Source organism: Neolamprologus brichardi, chromosome 19 (assembly GCF_056152115.1).
Source record: "Neolamprologus brichardi isolate AB-2024 chromosome 19, ASM5615211v1, whole genome shotgun sequence".
Taxonomy (NCBI): domain Eukaryota; kingdom Metazoa; phylum Chordata; class Actinopteri; order Cichliformes; family Cichlidae; genus Neolamprologus; species Neolamprologus brichardi.
Genome location: NC_142122.1, coordinates 10,819,127 through 10,846,871, shown reverse-complemented (window position 1 = coordinate 10,846,871; position 27,745 = coordinate 10,819,127). Strand labels below are relative to the sequence as shown.

General features: G+C 39.2%; 1 protein-coding gene across 1 annotated transcript; it reads right to left on the bottom strand.

The window, feature by feature from the left end:
- On the bottom strand, positions 1–26,432 carry slc7a14a (solute carrier family 7 member 14a). Its single transcript, XM_087832852.1, has 10 exons — positions 26,277–26,432; positions 13,973–14,506; positions 13,393–13,629; positions 10,108–10,325; positions 9,823–9,969; positions 7,893–8,101; positions 7,659–7,806; positions 6,207–6,702; positions 5,855–6,091; positions 1–4,718 (listed from the first exon to the last, which is right to left on the bottom strand). Exons 2-10 carry the CDS (start codon positions 14,277–14,279, stop codon positions 4,420–4,422), a joined length of 2,298 nt encoding a protein of 765 aa, XP_087688978.1. The 5' UTR covers positions 14,280–14,506; positions 26,277–26,432; the 3' UTR covers positions 1–4,419.
- Between the last annotated feature and the right edge of the window lie 1,313 nt (positions 26,433–27,745).

The window sequence follows — 27,745 nt, the reverse complement described above, 5'->3', positions numbered from 1 at the left end:
AAACGAGCGAGCCACTGTTTTGTAATTGCAATAACTAACTTTCATTGTTGCATGGAAGCAATATCAACAACTCAGCAAAAACAGTGCACCCAGGAGCAAATTAACCACACATATGGAAGAAACCTTTAAAAAAACAAAAATGAAAAACAATTACATTATACAGCTTTGTGCCAAAATATACAGAAGTGAAAAGGAATAAAATCTGCTGTTGCAAGAGAAGCCAATCTCAACAAGTCCAACACACACTGACTGGACGCTTGGCCACAGTGAACACAGAGCACAGGAAGAACATGGCACGCCTTCTCCAAGACTAAATAAACAAACAGTAACTGACTTTAAAAGCAACAGAGGCAATCTTTGATTTTGTGTGTAGTTTACCATTTATAGAATCGTATTAAAATAGTTTCTGCGTGTTTTCTCTTATTAGTTATTAATATTCTTACTCCTAAACCACCTATAGTCGTACTGACGTCTTGAACAACCATTTGAAAAACCTTCAAAGGAAAAGATTAACGTTTATAAATGAGCCTTTTCATTCTAGAGAGACTATGGCTGTTAAAAATATATTTTAGCAGTTTCTCCCAGGCCTCCTTGTGATTAAACAAAACCACAGACAGTGAAGACTGATAACTCCACCCAACTCTGCTGTGTACACCTTCCCGAGGAGGATCCGTCAATGGGAAACAGCTGTAGAAAAATACCTTTCTTTTAGTTCACTCCTCCTATAGTGTTGTACTTTTCACTGCATCGTGTCGTTGCAGAACAGATGCGTCGGAGTCTACACTAATACTTGAAATATTAACGAAATACTAGCAAAAATTCAGAAATTATCCTTTATACCAATGACCAAAGTCACTTTAATAAAAGGAAAATCTGTCTGCTTGTGATAAAGTAGCTTATTAGAAGAGAAGAAAAAAATTTAGCTCTGTTTTTTTCTCAGGTCTTCACTCTGAAGAAACGACAGCCTTCTGTACGTGAAAAGTAAACAAACATTGTGGACTTTGGCTTGCAGAGGTTGTGGTTGAGAAGATGGACAAAGAGGAAGTAGGCATATTGTAAGTGCTTGAGGAAGGATGTGAGAAGAGCAACCCACATCAGTGTGTTTGCTACATGTACTCCTTCTTTTTCAAATGGAGTCCTGGTTCTCATACCTGGGCAAGGAGATTACTGAGGAAAAGAGTACGCGATTTGAATATTGTATATAATATTCCTTTAGCTCTTTCATTTAACATAGTATTGAGTTATAAAGTAAAATTCTGGGTTCCCATCAGAATAGAAAATGCAGCAAAGTGCAACAAATGCACAAAATCATCCTGTAGGATAGTGGTTTTATTTAACCTATTAAATTGTTAAACATTAGTCCTTCCAGAGCAGAGAGGCCAACGTTCCCAGGTATAAGAATTAAGCCTGCATTTGGTTTGGTTTAGTGTTCCATTACAGGTCATTGCGATCAGTCACCGCATGCAAGTACAACATGTATAGTCTGGGCCTCGTGCATGACAGCATGCTACACATTCACCAGACGATCACACTGAGGCGCAGGCGTAGACCACAAACACACATCGCACACACATACAGCACATGCATTCGCACAGTTTTTATACACACACGCAGATCAGATAATATAGAAAGTCGGCTGTACAGTCCAGTGTGAGAGGAATGGCGTCGCCTGAATTTACTTTTTTGTTTTGGCTGAGCTATGAATGCAAAGCTGTTGGATTCTTTTGGCTGAGTTAGGAAGTGATCTGAGTGGGTATTTTGGCTCAAAAGTACAAAATGAAAATATGTTTAGATGTGTGCGAGATTTAATGCGCAAATGCTTTTCCAACTGTATCACCTAGAATAATGTTTATATTGGACAATTCTGCAAAACTTTCTATTATTTTTTCCTGTGCCAACCGTAAAAAAAACTGCTATAAAATATCAGTTCTTCTAACATCCATGGCTGGAACTTACAGTGTGGTTTAATGTAATATTGTGGTCGTAAAATATGATCCCCCCCTCTCAAGTCAATAACCCAGTCACATTTCCATAAAAGATACTAAAGTCATGACCTTGGCAGACTACATAGGCTTCACGCTCAACCGCAACTAAATTCCAACTCCCTAAACTTCCACTTGCCTGCACAGCATACTGCTCCGTGCGCTGGCTACCTGCAGAATCATTCAATATGAACATAAATCCCTGTGTATATGGAGTTGGTATAATCTCTTCAATGGACATCACCAAAGGGCCTGTTTATATAATAATTATTTTAATTTATTTTTTAATTTTTGGTTTGTTTTATTTTTGTTTTCTTGTTTTTTTGAATGTGGGTGGTTGTGAGGGGGGCAGAGGTGGGGTGAGGGTATAGCGTGGCATCCTTAGATTTAGTGCATTAGACAAATAAGGCTTCCCTGGAAGGGACTGATGCAGCAACAGGGGCAAAAGGTACAAGTAGGACAATCAGGGCAGACAGCAGCAGCAGCTATATAGAAGAAGCACCCCCCAACTATAAGGGAGGGGGGTGCTTTGGTTGATGCCAAAATCAGTTATAGTGCCATGAATGGATACATTGCACAATTCCTTCAATGTAAAGCACTTTGTATTCTCTTGTTTAAAAGTGTTTTACTCTTAAACATACTAATTATGAAATCCAACCCCTAACCTTGGCTGTAGCTTACTTGTCCTACATATTAAACCACACCGGCTCATTATCTGATCCAGCTGATTTTCACAAGCTCTTCAGAGTGCACCATCGATGTGGGTACCATATGAAGAGTGGGACTTCAGCACAAGCTACATGCTTTAAAAACAAAGTAGGGCCAAATAGTGAGGTTCACTCATACCAGCTTGAGCCTAAGTGGGAGCAGGACCACAGGGAGTGTAGTAAATGCTCCAGTGACAAATCAGAAAAGCGATAGCGGACACCCTTAAGCGAAACAGGAGCTAATAGATCGACAGGCCATGAACAGATTGCTGTTACAAATCCTGACTGAAAACCAATCCTGGCTCTATCACTTGTGGCTTAAAGTGGATGACATGGCCCGATGGATATCAAGACGAGGGTGAGGTGGCAGAGAGAGGAAGGTAGAGTTGGTTTGGAATTGTGGAACATTATAAAATGCAAAGAAGAAGAAGGAATTGAAGAAAGAAAAGCAAAGGAAAGGAGGAAGAGGAAGGATTAGATTTCATTTCATTTGGTAAAAAAGAAAGCAAAAAGAACAGATGATCATAAGTCAAAAAACATTCTGAATGAATTTTAAATAAAATCGTAAACTTATCATGCAAACAAAATTAGGAGAAAATATGACTTTCTTCAGAGTAACCATAGTGGTTACCAGTTAGGATTCAGCTCATTCTCTTTTGCTTTTATATTGACTACTCTCTCCTATTTTCCAATATACTGATGAGTTGATTTGTTGCAAGTGAATTCACGCTGAGCTTCATGCTGGGGAAGAGTGGGAAAATATATCTATACATACAGAGTAAAACAATCTGAAGAACACACTTTATACGAACACAAATATAATAACCCATGTAAAGGTGGATTTTGAGTGTACATGCAGTACACCCTCAAATACACACGCAGGCAAAATTAAAGTAGAAAACCGACATAATCAGAAACTCACGTACACATACAGTAGATGAAGGCACTATTGCAAGCAAAGTCCAAGTAATATTTGTGACAGAAAACATCGACACCCTTTCCCACATTCACAGAATTCAGAATCACTTGGGCTAGATGTTTGGGGTCAGGGAAACATTTAAAGCAAGAAATAACACTGAGGGTTAACGTTAACGTTTTTTATTATTATTTTGAGGGTATGCACGGGACTTTTTCTTTCTGTTGAAAATTCCGAATGAACGGAGAAAACCAGAGCTGTCCACAGGAAGTCATTTGGGCTTGCCGTGCTGTCATCTAACCTTCCTGCCTGTCTGTTAAAACAGGATGGGACATGCTGATTCATCTGCCCCATCTCGTTGCCTTCTCCTCTATTGTATCTCGTAATTCTGAGAAATAAACAGTTAAAAAAATTGCTTAACAGACAGTCTCATTTGGTTCAGAGTTCAAAGAGCCACATTATATTTTATCTCTTGCTACATCTGCACTTTTTCTGTCTGGCCTTTCTTTGTGTGGCATGTGGATTCCAGTAAGTAATAACAAGCAAATGAGTCAAGACACTAACAACCTTGACATCGAAATTTCTGTGGAAGCGGGGGAGCCAGGCACGGTGGAATAAAGTGATAGAAAAGCAGTTCCACTGCCAACAAACAATCTAGCCCAAGAGTTGGACACACAAAAAAACACACATGCTGGCATGTACACGCACACACACACACACATACAGAGTCATTCGTGCACTCACATATTCTTCCCCTCCCATCCCCCAGGCAGCAGACAAGGCAGTACATTCAGGGTAACGCAGAGTCAGTCCCTTAGAAATCCATTGGATCCTCCTCCGCGAGGCCATGATTGGCAATGGTTCTGCCTCCACTTTTCGATGGCATCCCATCATTTTCAGGTTTTGCCACAGGGGGCGAGGTTAGCCCTGATGCCCCGTCTGGCGCACCCCAGGCGTCAGTGGTAGGTGGGTAGAAATCATCTTCGAAGCCGCAGAAGCCTTCGTCAACACCTTGATCGTAGCGCTGGTAGGTGGAAGCATGCACCTCATTCTCTCTGGCTGTGATTTCCAGAGTACTATTCCACATGCCATAGCCAAAGTATATGAGCACACCTACAAGAACAGAACATGTTAATATTTTTCACACATACATAATCCAGTGGATCATGTTTATTAGACCTTGGGACATGATTTTAGTTGCTTAAATAAAAATACAAAAGAAAAGGAAAATCTCCATCAACCTAAAAGCTCTGTTGGACTCTCCTTCTTTTCCTTTCAGCTGTTCCCTTTGGGGGTTGCCACAGCAGATCATTTGCCTCCATCTCACCTTGTCCCTAGAATCATTTTCTGTAACAACAATCATCTGCATGTCCTCCTTCACTACATCCATGAATCTTGTCTTTGGTCTTTCTCCTTTCCTCTTGCCTGGTAGCTTCATCTTCAAAATCCTTTGTCCAGTATACCCACCATGTACTGTGTACACGCCCAAGCTATTTCAGCCTTGCTATTGCGACATGAGCTGTCCCTCTGATGTCCTCATTGTTAATCTTGTCCATCCTGGTCACTCCCAAAGAAAATCTTAGCATCTTCATCCCTGCCACTTTATCTTAGGCTCTTGATGTTTTGTCAGTGCCACTGTTTACAAACCACATATCAAAGCAGGTCTCACTACCTTCTTGTAAACCTTCCCTTTCACTCTTGCAGCTATAAAGGCAAGTCAAAAATAGGTGCTCAGATAGATACAACTGAGGCAGGAATGAAAAGGAAAGTTAGATGCCCCAGGTCTTCCACAATAAAACAAACAAGAAGTCACACACAGTCTGTTTTTTATTGGTCACAAAATTTCAATTAAAAAATAGTTATTTTTAATTACTCAGTCGTTACACTAAGTATCAACTGTCATGAGTCATTGCTTACAGTGCAATATTTTGGTTGGCTTTTTTGTTTCACTGCTATATTGAGATGGAAGCAGCCAGTTTTCATATAAACCATTGCCAAACATATATACATTACATTCTATAATTATATTGAATTATTTTCATGTATACAACATGGAAATAATTTAGCAACCAACCTGCATAGTGATTAAACACGACAAAACTAAAAAAAAAAAAGTCTCATTAAGTTCCCGCTTGTCCTTCTACATGACTGACAGGTGTGGAACTGACTAAATAAAAGCATTATCTTTTCTCTTTCTGAATGTTTTAAAGTTAATTTAAAAGCGAACAAATAAAACATCATTTACTTACCCACGAGGCACCAGATTGAAAATCGTATCCAGGTGATTGCAGATAGTTTGAGCATGAGGTAGATATTAACCAGCATGGCTGAAGCAGGTACGAAGGGCACACAGGGTGCCATGTAGGGAAGTCGCTTAGGATTCTCTGGTTGTTGCAGAATGATGATGACTAGTAGGGCAATGATAATGATGAAGACGATCAAGAGCAGCAAGGCCCACCAACGACCCTCCCCAATAGTGCTAGCTCCTGAAAGGAAGAAATAATTTAATCATTCAATTCAGTTCAACGCATTTATTATTTGTTGACCAATCTGTGCCTGAATCATACAGATGTGAGTGTGAGTTTGTTAACTTGTTCTCACCAAAAATTATGAAGGAGCAGAAAGCAAAAATGAAGATGAAGAGCAGCAGAACACACACAGTGACGGTTTTCCCCGTCGCTGGAGTCGGTCTATCCATTTTTCCCGGTAGGCCCAGTCGGATCCTCAAGGTATAGTAGCGTGGTCCAATCAGCTTCTTTAACCGCCGGGACAGGCCACCTTCTGATTCTTCTGCTTCAATACCAGTAGTCATATCCACTGTACCATAGTTAGGGTGATTGGCCGTGTATGCATTTTTATCTGGTTTGCCAATCAGCATCTCATTGTCACCGAGCGAAGGCAGGTTTTTGGCTCCGCAGGTGTTAGTGGGCGGATCGCCATACTCATCGGCCTCGCTGGTTGGTGAGCAGGCGTCTTTCTCACACTCAGCCAGAACGCCTTCCTTCCTCTTTTTATTCTGCTCCTCAGAGAGAAAGTTCACAAAACCATGGATGTCTCCCTCAGGTTGGTAGCGTAAGAGAAGCACACAGAGACTCACCTGCAAAACACATGTCATTTATAAACAGGAGCTCCATCACAAAACCATTTTTAATAGTGACATTCCCATTCCACAGGAATTGTGTGAATGTTTTATTTCAAAACAAACAGCTCAATAATTAGTTTTTACAAAAATTGATGAAAAATTATGAATTTTGTTTTTGTTCTGACTGGTTCATAAATCAGTGACTCATTATTATCTTAGTTAACTGCTTACCATCTAACTAGTATTGTGCAGCCATGGGTAGAAGGTAATCTTTAGAGCCTGATAAACACATGCCCACATGTCTTGTACATACTGGTGACTCTGTTAAGATTTGTTGTCTATGAACACATACAGCTATCCTGTTATCATAGGAAATCATGCACTGGAGAGATTATTTTCCCTAGCAAGGTATCTGTTATTGTGTGCAGTATTTCATAGCTCCTTTAAAGAGCAGTGCTTTTTTTGTCAAATCTGAATGTATAGCTACTTAGGAGAAGAAAAAACAATCTTTCTGTTTTCAGGCTATAAATTTCTTAGACTTGAGATGAAAGCTTAGCCACGCATCTTCACTTAGTTCTTATAAAACAATTGTTGCTGGATTATGGATGCCCCCTGGTTACAAAATACTGTGAATTGATCTCTGTAAGGCAGTGTAATACAGTGAGATTGTGGCTTTGTATTGTTCTGCTTAGCAGTTGTTGCTAGTATGTTTGTTTAGACATCCTTAAATACATCTCAAGGGCTTTATCCAGATATATTAAATGCATTCAATTCAATTCAGTTCAATTCAAATTTTTTTATATAGCACCAAATAGCAACAGTTGCCTCAAGGCACTTTATATTGTAAGGTAAAGACAATCAGATGCCCCTCAATGTGGAAGGAAAAACTTCATTAAAGAAAATTGATCTAAATAATATTGAGAGTAAGCTTCATGATGTACATGTTTCCATTATTATTATCCAACACTCACCAGGGTATAGGCCAAAAGCGTTCCTATGGACATCATCTCTATGAGGTCTCTAAGGCTGACCAGGAGGGACAGCAAGGAAGCCAGAAAGCCTGAAACCACACAGGCTACAACAGGGGTCTCTGTGTAGGAAGACACATGGGCCAGAAACCTATAAAAAAGAGATGAGATGAGACTCATATGCAAACATCATTAAGACTGACATATAAATAAAAATGCAAGTACTGTGGAACTAACTTAAAGAGCAGGCCATCTCCTGCCATGGCATAGATGACCCTGGGCATGGGGAACAGCGAACCCAGGAGGGATACAGTCAGTCCAGCTATAGAGCCTACCGCCACTATGTACTTTGCGAACATACAACCATGCATGGCAAACATCTCCATCAGTGGTGCATCCTCATCAATTTCATTGTATGGTACCATCAGTGTCAGAATCACAGACACCTAGAATAAAAACAAACAAACATAGTGTTGATTATTACTAAGAAATCTTTACTGCAGTTCTCACCATAAAATCAAAATCTCATCATGAATCTATTAAAGTACAGAGAAACTTTAATACCAGTGTTAACAAGCAGAAATATTCGATTTTTGCTGCCAGAATTATAGTGTATTAAACAGACGCCCACACAGCGACAAAAAGAACAAACAAAGAAAAAAAACAAGAAGAACGGGATGACGCTGCAGAAAAGAGACTAATTCGACTTCTTGTGGAGGCTCTTCTCAGAGTAACTCTGTAGAGCTTATAGTCACATCAACATTTAGACCCTAGATACTACAAAGAGTTGAGCTACATCCTTAGAGCTTAGTTTTGCTTAGCTAATATGCTCAGCACACAGCATGCTCCATCACATGCAAAGTGGTCATTACTCGTCCCTCGCTCAATATGTGTGTCCCTGTGTCTGATGTGTGATATCATGCAGAGCCATCTGTCACAAATGCTGTGCTGCTAATCAGATAGATTTGCATCAACGGATTACAGAAGGGGAGTAATAATAATAAAAAGCACTAACCCCTTACAGAAAGGAAGTTAACATCCATTATTTGCTGTATGAAAAGACTGGCTAACACTGTGTGTGAACCAGTCACAAGGGGGATAAAGTAATCTAAAACAAATCTACAACAACATATTTGCTTAGAGCACAAATCTGATCCCAAAATGTATTTTTCAGTGTTCCCTTCAGCTCACAGTCGGCTAAGTTTAGTTGGCAAATTCATATTACCCATCTCCAGAGCAAAGGACTTCCCAGAAAAAATAATCAACACAATTCTCTCCCCTGCTGCTCATTGCCCAAACCTAAACGGAAGAGCACAGTATTGCAAGGCCGTACAAGGATAGATATGTCAGCACTAACAGTGAATGAAAAGCTCAGAAACTGACAAACAAGCATAAGTTTGCCTTGCAAACTCTTTGATTTAAATGTACTGCAAAAATCAACGTCACACACACACACAGAAAAAAAAAGATGTGACAGGTAATGTGTTTAAGCTGATTTCTGAAGATTGAACAGCAGCAACCACAGGATCCTCACAGCAGCAGAAAAGTTATTCCAAGCAGCCTACTGTGAGTGAGATCAAAGAAAGGTGGAGATTAGAGAGAGGCTGGTGCATAGGAGAGCGATGATGTGGAGGAATAGATGTGACTGTGAAAGAGAGAGACAAGGATTTCAAAAAGAAGCACTCGAATTTTTGAAGTTGATGCAATCTTTGCCACACAAAATGCTGAAAAACGTCTTATATCTGATAGGCTGCTGTTCCACAGCACCCATAGCAACAACCATCCAGCACACATTATGTAATCAGGAAAGCTGTACGGGCTGTAAAGGTGGAGATCAGAGATTAGATACACACCCACAAATTTGAAATACAGCATCTTCATATTTATTCATTCCGTGTATTGGAAACTTGTCAACATTTGGGGGAGAGCAGACAGCTGAAGCTAAAGCTGAATTTCAGCACATGATAAGTGATCAATATTCTTTAGGTTTATAATTAAATTAAGTCATTTTACAAAATATATCAACAGAAACCACCATAACATGAATGACGCTCTACTTTGTTATGCACAAAACTATTAGTGTGAATAACAATAGATTATAACAATAGATATATAAAGAATAGAGCGGTCATGTTTGTTTATGCAATATGTTATAAAGCTAACTCACAGAGACATAGGCAGTGAGGCAGGTGATGAGTGAGGCGGTGATAGCATAGGGGATGGAGGTGTTGGGACTCTTGGCCTCTTCTCCTGTTGTAGCAATGATGTCAAATCCAATAAAGGCATAGAAGCAGGTGGCTGCACCCTGCATCACCTGCAACACAGAGGAAACAGAGCTGATGGATGTCCTAAAGAAAACAACCAAACAGCACAGATACCCTGCTGATGGTAGGGGGGTTTCTGTTTGTTTGTTATTTATTGTGTGTGTTTATATATACATTCGGATGCATACCCCTGACCAGCCGAAAGGCAGAAATCTCCCCTCGTCCCAGTTCTCCCCATTTACAAAGAACAGGCCAGCGATCATCATGAACACCCACACTATAAGGTTGATGACGTTCAATGCGTTGTTGAAACCAACAGAGTTCTTCACTCCCAAAGCCACTATCACTGTCACCAGCAGTGCTATCAGCAGTGCCAGTAGGTCTGGGTAGGACTGTTCTCCTTTACCTGGAGAGGAAACACGCATGCTTGAATACACAGAAAGACATAAAAGTGCTGTCACCCAGTCACTGTGGTGCTGAAGATTAATATATCCATTTTCCTGTGCGTTTGGCATAAAACTGTTTGAGTAATTGTTTTGTTATTTTTCAAGAAAATACTAAATTGTCAGAACAAGTCCTCTCACAGTTAAGCAGGTTTTCAATTTCTTATTTTGTCTGATTAACCCCAAATTTAAAAAAAAAGTAGAAAATCCTCACATTATTGATGCTAGTTCTAAAGCTCTGTCAAATCAGTTTAACTAAATATTGTTTTTTATCAGAAGTACACATAAAGTACAATCATTAATGGGATAAATGTCAATGCAAATTTGGTCTTTTAATAATTTCTCTGAATTTTTCTTTTTCCAGGGTGGAATAATTGTACAACATACATCTAAAATCAAGAACAGGGTGCCACATTTTGAATTCATTTTGGATTTTCTGTAATCCACACAGGGTCAAACATACAACTTCAAATGTACCGCGCTTCACCTCAACCCGACACTTTTAGTACCCATCGACAAGCTTCTGGCATAATTCTGGCTGGATATTTAACTACTCGTCTTGGCAGAATTGGTTTCCTGGCGCCGGCCCGGCTTTTAAGCATAGCACACAAATTTTCAGAAGGGCTGAGACTGGGGCTTTGGGAAGGTCATTCCAGAAGCTTAACATTAGCCTGCTTTATCCATTCCAAAACCAGTTTTGATCTATCTGTTGGAACACCCATTTGTGTCATCTAGCTATTGATCTGAGGTGAAGTTGATGGATTTTGAGAAGAAGCATAAAGAAGCTTCTTCCTTCTGTATCATTCCATCCATTTAGTGCATTGTACCAATACAATAGTGGCAGAGATACAGTTCATAGGTTTGAAAGCCTCATCTTTACTCCTCCAAACATAACTCTTGTCATTGTGGCCAAATAGTTCCATCTTTGTCTCGCCTGACCATCAAACCTTTCTCTATAAGAAATTTAGCTTATCCATGTGGGCCGCTGAAAATTTAAGTTGAGCCTAAAGGTGTCAACTTTGGAAAAGGGTCTTTTCAAGGTCATCACCATCTCAGTCCATGGCGATGTAACTGTTACCCTGGTATTCCAGCAGTTTCCAGTTCATGGCAGACTTAAGCCTCAGTGGTTCCTGGCTTGCTCCACGTCTTAACCAATTTTCTCTCATCTGAGGGTGACAGTTTGGACCTTTTTTTCAGACTTTGACAAAGTGGTGGCGCATCTGAATAACTTTTACTTATGTACAATCATTTGAAGTGATGATCATGGAATCTGTCATGAAAGATGTTTGACGTACAATTATTCTTACCTAGAGAAAGAACAATTCAGAGTCTAAAGAGCTAAAAGGAAGGTGACTTGCATTTGTTTTTGTTTTTTTAAATGATGTTTCACCTCTCATCTAAGAGATTACTGAGAACCCACATAGACAGAAACTGTTCAAAGTAATCATTAAATGCTCAAAATGTCCACGATATGAAATCATGTCCATGATCACTCTATGTAAACATTTGACCACAACTATTAATCAGAATAAATAATCTCAGACTAATTTGTTGTTTCCAAGAGTTTCAGCCACTCTCATAGAGTATGTTGGAGTATGTGTAGATAATTGTCCAAGGGTATTCCAGTGAATTCATGTGTAATTCACAGGACATTCCCCACTGGTCCAATAAAACACCCAAAGCCATGGTTTAATAAAAAATTGAACTCTCCAACTCTGTTTAATTTCTTGGCAACAGAAAGTTGGAAACACTTTTAGATTTGGCACGTCAACTGAACTATTTTCGTAAGATAAGTTGTCATAGTGAAGTACTGCATTCCTAAATTAGATACACCCCACCCAGTTGACCATTACGGCAAAAAATTTTTAGATGCACATGTTCCACAAGAACTCAGCCTGTGTGTATTTGGAAATGAATGAGATATATTTTAGTTAGATTTCACATTTTTCCCCTTGGGTGTGGAGAAACAATCATTTCTCTCCAACAGGAAAAGGAAACATCAGCATTCCGTGATCATTTGGAACGGCTGGCCGTGACACTTGTCATGTGACCACTACTATCACTTTTTCAAAGGCCAACAGGAAGCAACTGATGAGGCAGTGTCAGCCAGATAGAAACATAGCTGGCACACACATCAGCTAGAGCATTGCACAAGATAAGCAGGCATCCTCCTCATGGTAAGATTATGGAAAACTGTGTTATATAGAATTCAAGATGATGTGCCTGCTTTTACTTTCCATGACAGTATGACTTCCAAGATAAGCTGCATAATATTCTTTGGATGTTCCTGGGAAAAATAAATTGGTATGGTTTGAATGGTTTCTGAGATAATGTAGGCATTTTTATATTGGTGTTTTTATTAAAATTTGAAAGATGTGTTGGGATTATCAAGGCAATGGGAGATCCTTTGTATGATAGAAATGGCGCTGCGCTTCTATTCCACACTGATAAAGTAAATCATGACTCTTAGGAACAAGTCGTCTTAGTGTGCAAATACGGAATAAGAGCAAAGGCTGGATTTATTAAATGTACTTCTCAAAGTCTAAATGTCAAAGTCTCTTAAAGACCTCAAAGAAGAAGTATTTGTCTTAACTACAACTACAGCAAAAGGAACAGAGCTCTGTCTGACCTTCTTGAGGAGAGTGAGGAGGGGGGAAAAAAAGATAACATCTCTCCAAAAGTCACTTGGGTCAATGCATGTTTTTACCATTAAAGCAAACATGCTTGACAGCTGAACCAAAACAACTAACTGTAGCTGATTGCTGATCAGATGTAGATTCTAAATGAATTACCCTGCTTCTTAATGCCTTAAAAAATGTGCCTTCAAGAAAATTATCTCACAGGTGATTTCTAAGAAGCACTTTGGCTTCAGTTCCCTGAAATAACGTAAATATAACACTGAAAAAAAGCATTCACAGTTAAACTGCAGTACTTTACACAATACCTGAATGAATTCCAATCCTGAGAAAATTAGAACCAGAGAGAAAATTTATCAAAGCTGTCATAGCACTGCGTCTTTGTGCTACTTACCTAAGCCGTTGAGTGTTCCAATGTGTGAAATCATAAAGTTGCTGATGGTGTGATTGGCCAGTGAGTCCGCCATGCTGCTGAGAGCTGACGCCCCCGCTGCTGTGCCAATCAGATATTCCAGAATTAAGTTCCAACCGATGAAAAAAGCCACACACTCCCCCACTGTCACGTAGCTGTATGTGTAGGCTGAACCTGTGGTCTTAGGCACACGAACACCAAACTCTGCGTAGCATACTCCTGTGGGGGAGACAGGAAGAGGAGTACAATATAGACACACATAAATTCAGACACATATCAGTGATTTGACTGCATTATCACCAGAGTGAAAGGCTGAATTGAAACTATTGATATGAGCATTAAAGTATATTTTACTTATCTCTTGAACCTATTATAGCTCTGCCCCTATAATGGCATTACCCTTGTAATAATTACATAGGTATTAAAAGGCTTTTCAAATATATCTTACCGGTTTAATGGTAATAAGAAGGACAGCAACCTTTATACTGCGGCTACTGTCCCCTTGGTGTTTATGTGATTAGAGAAGCCTTGCATAAATGAGCGTGCATAGCTCTAGTCTCACCTGACAGAATGGAGGCAACAGCAGCAATAATAAAGGACACAATGACCCCAGGGCCAGCCATCTCCTTGGCGACCAGTCCAGAGACCACATACATCCCCGTCCCGACGCAGCTGCCCACACCCAGCGACACTAGGTCCACCGTAGACAAAACCCGGGCCAGTCTGGTTCCATGGGAGCTTGTACCCGATACGGCTGAATCTAACATGGACTCCACAGGCTTGGTCCTGAGGACACGGGATGCAAAGGTGTTCCATGTCGACCCCCACTGTATCCTGCGAGGATCCAGCTTCCCTACCAGACCACTCATATTGAAAGCCAATGGGGAGTAGCGGAAGATACTGTTTGACCAGTGTTTTTCCTTAAGTTCTGTGAATGAGTTCTTCAAGAAGATGTGCAGAGCACTTTGGAAGAGGAATTATTCCTAATCCAAATAAATGAAGAAAATCTGATTTTGTCTTGCTGTCCACGCCTCTGTTTTCAGGCTCAGTAGAATGCCACGTCAGTTTTTCCCCACATAGTGAGAGAGAAAGCAATCTGAAAGACACAGGAGGGATAATTTATTTTTACAGCATTTCACAGCCCATTGCCTACTATTATTCATCTGACACAAGGCTTATTTTGGAGTATGCATGCCAAGACATATTAGTTCAAAAGGGGAAATGTGTTACAAGCTTGTCCACAAATGAGGTGTACCTGAATGAGGAAACAGCTAATTAGAAGTCCTCTCCCCAAAGCCATGTCGCTATAGTAGCAAAGCTCATTAGTGACAGCCCTACAACTAATGACATTTTATTTTGTTTGTAAGGGGGAGAGATAGCAATATTAAACCTTGGCAAAACCTCTTCTGTTGAGTTTGCTGATAAATAACTGTAGAATCAGAGGCAATGTACTTCAACTACAACATCTTCGCCATACTTAACGATCACTCCATTAAAATTCAGAATGAAATCTTTAACAGGTTTATTTACAAACAGAAATCTGACATTTTACTCTCATGTGAAAATAATACTGGGGGCTTTTTACATAATTATTATTAATTTATTAGCCTGTGTTTTCACATAAATAAATGCCATATTATATGATGCATTACTTCAAAACAAGCTAAAAAATATTACATGCAAAACCATGACAATCATAGGGGCTGAATGTTTTTTTCCTTTCAGTATAAGTAGAATTTATCGGAATAATTCAAATGCAACTATGTAAATTCCTAGCGCTGCTTTAATGCAGGTTTTTCTGCCACGTTTAAACAAAGCATTAGCTGAGTCGAGTGAGTAACAGATTAGAGATGCTGTTGAAAAGAGAGCTATTAAAGCCATCAATTGTAGCCGAGTCCACCTCTGTCTCTCTTAACAGCAATGAACTAACACTCACCATTCATCTACTTTAAACAACAAATTCAAGTTACTGAACAAACACACTTACATTCAGCAGACCCACATTGTGCGCCCTCAACTATAACATAAGCCACTCAAATGATGACTGCAATTACTCAGCTGTTTAACCAGATAGAGTGGGGCTGCTATTGTCACTGCACTTAGTGGGTATATTACATGTGCAGCAGTATAGAAAGCTTAAAAGGTGATTCAGTTTGAGCATGGTGGTTATCTCTGGGTGGGGCGGTACCTCTTAAATTCTGACAAAAGGGATTTTCCTTAATGGAGCCGGTATGAAGCCCTGTAGTTATAAATGACGTGCAGAACCCTTCCAAAATTAAAATTCAGAAATTTCCAGTCATAACCATATATAATAATTAACATTTAAGAGCATCTGATCAGTAGAGTTCTTACTCCTGGGCATGTAGATGAAATTCTGCTTCTATTCTGTATTTGCACACACATTCTAACAAAAGTTTTTATTGCTCTTCTGACATAAAATGATGACATCTTATTCAATTATTCAATTCAATGTAGATTACTGCAATAAAAACTCATTTATTCTAGTGCCATTTATGTTTTATATGAAAATGTACTTAAATGAATGACGCAGTCACAAAATGTGACGCACAAGTGAGCTATGTGTTACAATCACTGGACAAACAACCTGATATTTGTGGAAACAAGATTTTATTTCCGTCACCTCATAGAAGCAATCAATAAGAAATACGAAAATTGAAATTGAGCGTAATACTGCTCAATACTTGAGATATGAAAACACATGTGCACACAAGTGTGTGTGTTCCTGTCTAACTATCTTTGTGAGGACCGAAATCTGCATTCTACTGTACTTGTGAGAACCAACAGTCACTTATGAGGACAATTCACCGGGTCCTCACAAGTTTGAAGGCCTTTTTGAGGCTCAAAATGTGGTTTTAGTGTCAGGGTTACAATTTGGTTATGGTTAGGTTTAGGGTAAGCGTTAGGGTTAGGCATTCATTTCTAATGGTTAGGGTTAGGGGCTAGGGAAACCATTATGTCAATGAAGGTCCTCACTAAGATAGCTGAACGGGTTTGTGTGTGTGTGTGTGTGTGTGTGTGTGTGTGTGTGTGTGTGTGTGTGTGTGTGTGTGTGTGTGTGTACAGAAGACAGAAGAAGATGAACACATTAGGAGAAAAGAATGAGGAGAATGAGCAGACTGAAAAACAGCAAATCTGGTTTCATTAGTGCACTAACCTTTGATCACCTGGCTCTGCTTTGTCAATCAATGTGTGTGTATGTGCGTGTTCATGAGTGTGTGTGTGTGCGTGCGTGTATAGAACATGAGTGTCCAGACAAGCCAGCCAGACCTTAATACCTTAAATTTGAAACAATGATACCTATACATGAATTCAATCACATTCAGCCAGTTTCAAAAATGTCATAAAAGTGGCAGATTAGGAAGAAATAAGCTCCATTTCATGTGTGCTAGAGTAAGTGCCACACATACACATACAACCTTTCATCAGTCTATATCTTTAATCAGATCATACAAGTGCTCTGCTTTTCAGAACATCTGCTCACTTAAATATTCTAGGCCAGTTTTCATTGATGATGACCACCACCTGTCCCGCATTGAGTACGAGCTATTTGAACAGTCGTACTCTAGATCAACAAAACAGAGCCGCACAAAGCCCGTGGCAGCAGGTGTTCCATCTGCTCTGGAAAAATGACTTCATCTTGCTAATAGTTGTTCCTGGGTTAAAGGTTTATGTGATAAAGTGTCCTGTTGATGTGCTCTGTGTGACCTTTTTATGGTAAAAAAATACACTTTGCTTTCTAGCAGGTGGCATGTTGAATGGATCAATGAGAGTCTGTAACCAGGAGGCAAATAACAGATTTCTGGATCACCCTATATAATGAAAACCAAAACCTCCCACATTAGTAATGAGTGCATCATCACAGCATCCAAAAGAAAATCTGAACTACATGTTTGTTAGAGGTAAGCACTAATCTCACCTGTAATAATCCTACTCAGTGTATGTAGAAGGTGGTACACATCTGCAACACAGGCACCGAGCACCTCTAACAGACACTGCTGTTCTTCGGAGTACAGTGCAGAAGCTAAAATGCCAGTGGTGACACTGGCTACTAAATTATTTAATAGAGTGTGGTTACAGGCAATACATTTTATATTTTTGCCTATTATTTAAATATCTTTCCATGAGTTAATCTAATTATTCCTGTCACTGAACTGCAGGGGAAGAAATCTTGGAAATTAACACGTACGTATCAACAAATGTGTAATGTGCACAACACAAAGAGCTAAAAGCATCGCTTTCGTCTCCCAGCATGGGAGGAACTGTTTCACACTCTAAGGGATTTTTGAACTAGACACTTCTTTGTTCTTCTTCCATAATTTTACACGCTTAAACAAACACCCATTTGCGCAGATGTATAAAGATCAATAGTTAAATCCCTGTCATCATAATCACCACAGCCACCTCTAGCATCTTAACATTAGTGTGTTTCCTCTCCAGATAAGAGAGCTGTCAGAACATCTATACTTGTGTCTAATCAGCCATGACTAAGCTTGTTTCTGTGTCCGCCCCTGCCTGTGTCTGAATTAACTGGATGAATAACCTGATTGAGCTCTCATTGCCTTTACAGTAAGAGCTGCTGTGGTTTAATAAAGTTGAGAGCACTTCTAATTCACTCAACACTGACGTGGAAACCAGTCTGCAATGCATGGCCCTGGCCTCCACAAAAATTAGACCTGGCATGCTGCCCTGGCCCCATTCTCACATCCTGCAGACAGAACAGGAAGCAGTTCTTGGTAGAGCACCTGAGTCAGGGAAATTACAATTTTTGTGTGAGTTTGTTTTCCGTTTTATCACACACTCGATGTCAGTGTCACTGATGATTTGGAATGGGGGTTTTTTGAAAGAGAAATTAATGTAAAATACAAGTGAGCAAGTCTGTCACTTTACAATTGCTTTTGTTGTAGCACAATTAGCAAATAGCAGTATATAAAAATGCTAAATTGTATTTAATTTTAGCTTAACAAATGGACACACAGACAACTTATGTAAAAGAGAAAATATTATTATGCATAATTCATGTGTGTATGTGCGTATCTCAATATTAGTGCCTCTCAGTATTAAGAGTTATGAGGCTAGCCTCTGTAGAGTGTTACACATCAGTGCTTAGAGCCCCATCGAGTCTTGAACACAATAATGTATTACTATCAATCACTATGACTAATAGCAAATACCCTCTTATTTAATCACAGCTAATTCCATTTAGGCATACATTATTATTAAATATATTCTTGTCTATATAAACCAGCTCTATTTTTCATGAGTTCCTATAGGTCATGTACCTGGGAGCCAAAGTATTGTGCTAAAAGCACAATGACCCAGTCATCAGATCAATAAATATCAGCAGTAACTGAAGGTTTTAACGTGGAAGTCCTAAATTCATTTTCTTCTGCATGGCTGATCTTGGTGGCAGTGTGGCTGATTTAGTGTCTTGGCTCACCGGCCACAGTGTCCCTGTCTGACAAGCCTAATGAATCTGACATAAAAGAGAAATTGCCGCCTGCCAGGTTGATTATGTTGTCTGGCTCATCAGTCACACTGTACCTATCCCTGTATGACCAAAGGCTGTTTTTTACTATATACATGAACTTTGATTTTCTGGAGTTTCATGGAGCAGGAATATGCTATCATTTGTTTTATTTAATGTCAAACAGAACTAAATGACCACCAGTGCAATAGACACAGCATGTCCATATGGTCAGTTCATGTGCAAAGACAAAAAAAATTACACATGCGTTAAAATAACTAGGTAACACTCAATTCAGGCTCCTCTGGTTTATATTGTAAAATAAACTGACTAAAGGTTTAAGAAGAGCAGATAAACATGGTTATTTTAAAGAGACTTAAACTTGGTGGTTCAATGTTCAGCAATGTTGCGTCACAGAGAGAAGGTCCTGTGTGTGAATCCATCGGTCAGCTGGTTGAAATTATATGGTTTTGGGGCCCGGTGGAGATCATGATCCAACGATGTTTGTTGGATTGATATCTACTAATTAAATTTTCAGTTCATAATAATACAATTGCCGACCCCAAAAATGTCTCTTTACTTAAACACAGGATGAGACTACCTGGGGAAAAGGCGTCATCATTCATCAAGGGGTAAATAACATATTGTAAAGTAATGGTGCACACACAGTGCACAAGAGCCACTTAAGTACATATCTTTATTTGTTCATGCTGTTATGATATGTTTTATAAGGTATTTCATATGTAGAAGCACATATAAAATGTATATAGCTCTAGATGTAGAGCTATATACATTCTGATCGCCTATATTTGAAGTGTATACAACAGGACTATCCTAAGGCTATCTTTATTTTTGCTGTCTTGTTTACTTGGAAAAACCACAGTAAAAATTTAGCATGACCTTATTGTAGAAACTGATAAACTACATTTAGATCAAAACTATTTTTGGTGTTTGTTTTTTAGCATGTTGTATTAAGTGTTAATATAAGTACGACTCACCCATCAAGATCTGGTTTAAGATCACGTCTAAGAAAAGAGCCACCTACCATGCTTTTCTCATCTGTTACTACAAAAAAACTCTTATTCACGATTTTCTTATCTTTTGATTCTAATCTTGTAATTTTTAATATGTTCATTCATTCATAAAAATGTTATAATTATGGAGCACAAGACAGAATTAAAACAGACTGTGTGGCCTTGGAACTTGAAATGGGCTCGGCTCACAGTGTAAATAAACAGCATGCTCGTAGAAGATGCTGCTGAACCTTAATTAAGATTCAGGAAAACACAAGAAATCTGTGTCCAAGTGTAGATTGGGCAAAGATTTTCTTAAACAAGCCAAAAAAACCCACAACTAATGTACTGTATAAACCAATGAGTGGTTAAATGTCTCGAGGTTTCCAGGTTATGTATATAGTATCCACGTTACTGGAATTTCTATTCCTTTAGAGTATTGGAATCAATTTATTGGCTGTCTCACAGAATTACTCTTTTAATGACTACCTGGACTATAATCACTGCAAATTTTAACCATTAACCTTAAACCTGTTGAGGCATATTCTAGATTTCTAAGAAACCAGTAAACACAGGGAGGAAATGTTCCATTTCTCAGTCAACTTAAGACATATAATGCCTATCTATCAAAAGTTTACAGTGTGGAATCTCCTGGCACTAGTCCAAAAAGGTACAGACCAATTGCTCTGCATGACTGACCTGTCAGCTGGTCTGCTCCACTCACAGTTTGCAATGCTACATCCTCATCTATCTTCCCCTAATGTAGCACAGTCGGGGCCTGGAGCCTAAAGCAAAATGGATCTGCTTCTACACTGCAAGATAAATAAAAACAGTGCTGTCATTCCCTCTGGCTCTGTGCTTAACCAGCCATATCAATGACATCTCTGTCAATGTGGCCTAAAGCCCTAAAGAAACAACAGGGCCATCTGACACACTCAGGGACTTACCCCAGTTGTGACTCTCTTAATGTTAAAACTTCAACTGAAGACCTGGCCCTAAAACTGGCTTGTTGATTCCATGGCAGACTTCAGGCGTGCCCTGCTGAGTAATTCTTTGACAAATAACTCCAAAACCATGAAACGCTGGTAACACTCTGAAGCAATGGGAAAGGAAATATTGCCTGTGGCAGCCAAATGATGCCTTTTCCTCACAGCATTGTCACTATATGTCCAATTTGCTAATCCCTCTCCCAACTGTGTCCAGGACTGTCACTCTGTAGTTCCTCAGTCAGAATTCTATATCACTGACAATACATCTATCATAAACCATGCCTTTAACACAACCTTTTCTAATCTCCGCATTTCCTTTCTGATATATTCCCATTTCAGCTCTGACAGTGCAGAGAATTGTTTGTCATCTCATACCGTTCAGCACTAAATGAATGTAGCGCCTGTTGTGTGCACTGCTCACCATGTCGAAACAGTCCTCTGCCAGTTGACAGTCTTTTATATTTCGATTCCACTTTCACCCGTTCGACCACTCCACACTCCCAGGTGTATTTCATCCCCTTCTCTCTCTGGCAGTGTTTATCTGACTTCTTTCAAAGGAAAGCCTTGGGGTACTTTCCCAAAGAAAGCAAATGGATAAATTGAATTGACCGAATTAGTGGAAAACAACCTGGCGTTTTAAAGTTAACACACGAATAAATGCCAGATTCAAAGTTAAACAAGACTGAATGATGTTCTGTGCTTTGTTTTCTTTGACATTTCTTAATGGGTTGAACAGACCAATGCAATTTTTGAGGAGTGACTGACTTGAAATTGTAAAAAAGCAGACAAACTGAGTTAAATTAATACATTTATAAGCATTTAACTAATGCTAACTAACTAATCTTTCATTTGTTTTTGGGGTGAACATTTATTTATGAAATAAATACATCATATTGAGGAATACTTTTCTGACAGCATTGTATTAATATTGTTTTATAATATGGAGCTATTTTCAGATATCTTTTTTACATTTCTGTATTGCGCTCTTTGATGTAAAGATGCAAATATTAGGTTAGTTAACTGTTTCTTGTTGCTGTTTTCCAATATACCCTGGGCAACACTGAAATGAAGGGAAAATGAGGGGAAATAGGACTGTTCAGGGTAGAAATAGGACAGAGCCCCAGAGACATCCAATCATTCCTACACAACCAATTCCACAGATTGAATCTACTTTGTAAAGTTCCAAAATCATTGACTGCATTTGTCAGTGGAACAGAATGCTTTGGTTCACTATTTTATTGATTTTTTAAATAATGGGAGCCAATTGTTTTTTGAAAGGCAAACCTTGAGTGGAAGAAATGGGTGCTGCGTCTGAAAGTGGCAAATAAATCAGTTTGTGCAGACTTTTTTATACAGATTACAAAACTGCATCATCCAGCCATTTATATTCATCATCTACCTTTTAGCAAAGTGTTTTTCTCCGGCTTAGAAACATATGCTTAAGTGGCAGCTTTTAGCTTTAGTGTGATTCCGTATACTCCTTTTTAGGAACAATCTCAAAATTGCAAGTGAAGCCTGTGAAAAAAAAAGGAGAAAAAGCCTATTTTTATGCAAATCTGCTCCTAAATAAGCAGTCGCTTTCTCAAATTATAACAGAGATCAGATAACATACTGGCCTTCAAGTCTTTTTTCTGTGTGTGTGTGTGTGTGTGTGTGTGTGTGTGTGTGTGTGTGTGTGTGTGTGTGTGTGTGTGTGTGTGTGTGTGTGTGTTCTGATTATATTAGCCTTTATGCGCAAGCAGACTCACTGACGTCAGTGCTGAGCAGCATCTCATAGAGGAAGGGTGATGAAGGCCAGTTGGCCATTCATAAAATTAAGAGCTGATGTTTACGTGTCTGAGTTTCTCTTGGTTAGTCACAGCTATATTTTACAGTATAGAAATTATTACATCACCTATTCTAAAGAATCAATCTCAATCAATCAATTAACCTCTTATCCAATGTACCTGTACCTGTCATCTGTCTACTGCAGCAAAGAGAGAAAGACACTCACAGCTGCACCTACGGTCAGTTAAGAATTGACTGACCAATTGACTGTGAGTCATAGTACCTGGATACTCAGGCTAGCAAAGTGAGAGCACAGGGACTCCACACAGGCTGCAGCCAGCTGCTGGATTCAAACCCATATTCTATTTTAAATTTGCAATATACCAGAAATATTTTGTGTTGAAGGCAAATAAAGATTTTAAAAATAAATATCAATTCCCTTTTTCGTATGTGTCTTGTATGTATCACACTCACACACTCACAACTCTTCTGTCAGCGCCTATTATTGCTAATAAAAATGAATGAGAGGCCAGTAGCATTTCATAACCTCTGCAGTAACATAGTTCCTGCCTGCATCTAAAGCCTTGAATAGGAGCAAAACAGTGTGGTTTTGAAATTGAAAAAAAAAAACCATATATTATTTATGTGAATGCAGTATTCAGATTCAGGGGTTTCATTGCTAAAGCCTTACTACATCTGACACGACCAGCTAGTCTGTAGTTGCTCACTGGGGCAAGAGTCAGAAAGCTTTCGATTAATATTGCTGCCAAGCTGATATTACTAAGTCTGTTCGTTTATTTTGTTATTCCCTTTTTACTTGCACTTCCACACGTTTCAGCATTTGCTAGTTTTATTTAATCGATGCTGAAAAAATGGCAATTTGTTAGCCTTTGTCGATGCAGGACAAGAATCTTGGGAGAGAGCAGTGGGGAGACATGCAATAAATAGCCTCGGCACACATATGACCCCACGAGCTGCAGCAGTGGCCTTAATACATATGTGTCGCCTGCTCAACCCAGCTACAGCACCCGAAAATGGCAGATTAATCAAATACTGCATCGTCTAGATTTAGAGTGCATTGTTAGTTTATGTATGCTGTTTAAAATTGTTAAAAACTTGTAACATGAAGAAATCGTAACACATGAAAAAACCCATATGAGTTTATGAATGATACCCTAAAGATGTGGCATCAAAAAAGTGTTTTCATTAGATTAGCATTACTACAAGCAGATACATTAAAGGCTGACAAAATAAATAGATAAGTAAATAACAATATACAAAATATTTTAAACACTTATTAAACTTACTACTTTACTGCATTGAAGGAACCATTTTTCCGCCCCTCCTTTGCCACATCTCCACTATTGTTATCTAATAAAAGCTATTATCACACGTGCACTGTAGATATCGACTTCTCTAAACATTATCCAACGTATGCATGAGAATGCACATGTACAGAGCAGTCGTATTAGTAATCGAGCACTCTTTGACATGTCAGCTCGCCAGTACAAATCTGTTTCAAGTTTATTGTGCCAATATGAGATCGATGAAGACAATAGTCCAGTGAAATCAGAGCCAAGTAGTAGCCATCTTATATCCTTCTTCCTGCAAGTGCATCCCAACCCTAAACATTTTATTTCCAGTAGTGAGAACACATCTGAAGCAAACAGCCTCCTGCTGTGTCCTGTGATTCTTCTAACACTGTCTGGAGTTAAATTGTGAAGACAGCTAAAGACAGAAATGCTCAATAAACGTCACCAACAAATGAGTTGTGCCTTATCCTCTCCATTCAGCTGCAATTTCAATACATCTCTTCAACATGATAATATTCAGCCAGTGCAAAAGAAATATAAAAGGAGGGGGGTGCAGATGCCCCACTCTTGACCTTTGTTACTGCTAAAGTGCCCTTAAGCAAGGAACGACTGCCCCTCAAGCTTATGGTGTGTCTCTACATGTGACTTCATCCACCAATGTGAGACCTGGATATCCTGGAGGCTGTTCGACAGAGTGTGTGAGGGATATGCAGACAGACAAAGTGCAGTTGCTAAATTGGTCTGTTATATAATATTCTGCTTCTACTTCTTATTGTTGTTTTCACCAACTCAATCATCAGCATCAGCATCATCATGGTTTTCATTTTCCTCTCGGATGTCCATTCAATGGTTTGGATGGACTGCTTTTGACTTAAATGCTAGGAGCCTCTGAACGTTTACTGCCTGTCCAGCATAGATTTTTCTGTTTGAAATAATAAAGTATTAATTATTATTAATACTTGCTTGATTCTATGGTAATCATCCCAAGATTTTTTGCTTATTGATACGTCCTGAAATTCAGAGCAGTATCACAAACCCAAAAATCTGTAAAATAATGGGTGTTAAAAAGCAGTAATTTTGCAATGCCCACTGCCCTTTGAATTGCATAATTCCATGTTGGCAAATTAATTGCTTCTGTGTCAGGAGCATGCCATTCAGAGTGCATGCAATCACAACACCAGTTTTAAATGACAGAGTTACAACTGAAATCAACTTCCCTTATTTCCGTGTAGCTGTAGCAGTAAAAGGCACCTGTTGAGCGATGACAGGGCCATCAAGCTTCAGCGTATTAGCAAGCCATCTGCAGACGACTGCTTTCAGCACCATGGACAGCACGACACCACAAGTGTGTGTTTTTAAAGAATTAAGAGCAGAAAAAGGAGATAAGGCCTTATGGCAAATGAGAGAGAAAGAATGAGAAAGAGAGAGAGAGGGAGAGAGGGAGAGTGAGAGATCTGGCCATGTCATTAGGGATTAGCCTAGTTGAACTGGTTGAAGCTTTAGTCCTCTTGTCCTCACAGACACACACATGAATCAAGTAACATAGTAGTTTGCTTTACTGGACAGACAGACAGACAGATAGATAGATAGATAGATAGATAGATAGATAGATAGATAGATAGATAGATAGATAGATAGATAGATAGATAGATAGATAGATAGATAGATAGATAGATAGATAGAATGTCCACATACGATACAGTGTTCGTGGATAAAATCTATAAAGCTTTATTTTTTCCTACCCTTCCCTGATCATAAAGATCAAGTCTAACTCTAATTATGTAATCTTCTCTTTCTCCGACACACCCACTGAGCCAACAGTCTAGGTAATAACCGCATACATACTAAAAACTGCAAATGTTCTCAATTAAAGAACCCACCCTCTTTCATTTGGGTCCCAGTCGCCACTTTGTCTTGTCCTGTCCTCCTCTCGACCCTCCAAGCATAGCCTCCTGCAGCTCTAGTCCGCTGGGAGAAGCGATACCCGCCCTAAACTCTGCCTTCCCTCTTGTTTCTAACGCTCACCGTTAAGGTGACAGGACGGGACCATTGACCGACCATTCCGTCCACTCCGCGAAATCATAAACACACTCCCTATAGGAAAGACGCACGGTTTCCGCCACGTTATAATGCGCCATCATTCGTGAAAAACTGCACAAAGGAAGACAACAAAAAAGGGTGGGTGAAGAGGAGGGGTGGATAGGTGATAAACGAAGGAGGAGGGTGGAAGGTGATCAAGTTTAAGATAACACGATGGCAAGGAGAACAAAGGGGAGAAAAGCGAAGGAAAAACACTCACTGTGGCACGGCCGGATTAGAGGATACCCATGTCGGATGCTGCAGTCGGTCACCAGCATCAGCAGCAGCATCTCCGGGCTGCGCGGTGCATCAGCGGCAGACAGAGCGGGAGGGAGGGTGAGGCTGATGATGTAAAAAGCTTTAAATCATTCAGGAGCCCGCTGCACGACATGTGACCGTCGACACTGTGTATTATTCATCCGGTTTATTTCCTGACCGGCCAAGACACCAAGCTGACCGGACATCACCGTTGCAGTCCACTACCCCCCCGTGACTTACACTGATCCAGCCATGACACAAGGATTATCACTACAGTACGCCCACAATATGCCTAAAATTAATAGTCGTATCTTATTCAAAATGAAATAGAGAAGATTCGTCATTACTTTTCATTTATGGTGAACATATGTGCTCAAAGAGTAAAAAAGTTTTGTCAAGGCCAGTAACACAAAACAAGGGTATAAAAGGAGCATCCCAGATTAACAACTGAAGAATAGTTTAGGTATAACATTTTTTTAAGTAAATCGTAAAAGATATAGGGTTTTAATCTACTACAGTACATAATATTAAAACTCTTAATATGAAAGAAAAAACTTCAACTCACAAAGAAAATATTTGCTTTTAAGACTACAGGAAAATTAGTACAGAGAGCTTAAATAGGTTTAATATTTTCATGCCAGTTTTAGTACTTCATAATTTCATCAAGCGGATTATCAGTATATCATGAAACTACCAAACACATCTGCAGCAATAAATCATCTTCCATAATGTAAAGCAGGTGGTATTCAGGCATGCCTGTAAAATATAATGATATCAGATTTAGACAGCTGTTGAATAGTTTCTAGTCAAGTGGCAGAATTGATTCCTAGTGTGCCAAGAGGACCCAACATTCACTAGCAGTGAGAGTCATGCAAAGGCCTGTTGCTAAATTATTAAGGCTGCGCTGGTCTCTGATCAAATATTCAACAGATGGCTATGTTGTTTGCCATAGATAACCTGTTTATGTCATTGTGTGTATTTGAGTATGTTGAGGAGAAAGAGAGACAAAGGCTGTATATTTGACTTCCTGTGCAACATCAACATTGCCAGTGAATAACCTGTTCTCCAACTCACCAATTTCAGCAGCCATTAATCCGACACAGACCTTAACACTTGTTTATCAGCGATATTTCTTTGCAGATGTGCCAACATATATGTTGGCTTGATCATTTTTAGAAAAAACTAACAAACAAAGCTTTCTGTTGCTGCCAGGACATTAAGTAATTTTTATTTGTATCTGAAAGTGCTTTACAATAAAAAATTAATAACAAATGAAAAATAAAAGGGTTCCTTCAACTTCATGCTACACATAATTGCACAATTTGCATAAAATAATACAGCAACATCCTGTTTTCCAACTACAGTTCCAGAAATGAGCCACTTCCAAAAGCTTGACAAAAAAGGTCGACTTTATCTTAAATTTAGAGGCGG

Coding starts and splice junctions, on each gene's coding strand:
- slc7a14a (XM_087832852.1), bottom strand. CDS start 14,279: ATGAGTGGTCTGGTAGGGAAGCTGGATCCTCGCAGGATACAGTGGGGG. Junction 10,326..13,392: donor TGGAACACTCAACGGCTTAG/GTAAGTAGCACA, acceptor TTTCCTCTCCAG/GTAAAGGAGAACAGTCCTAC. Junction 8,102..9,822: donor GCCTCACTGCCTATGTCTCT/GTGAGTTAGCTT, acceptor TTTTTATTCTAG/GTGTCTGTGATTCTGACACT.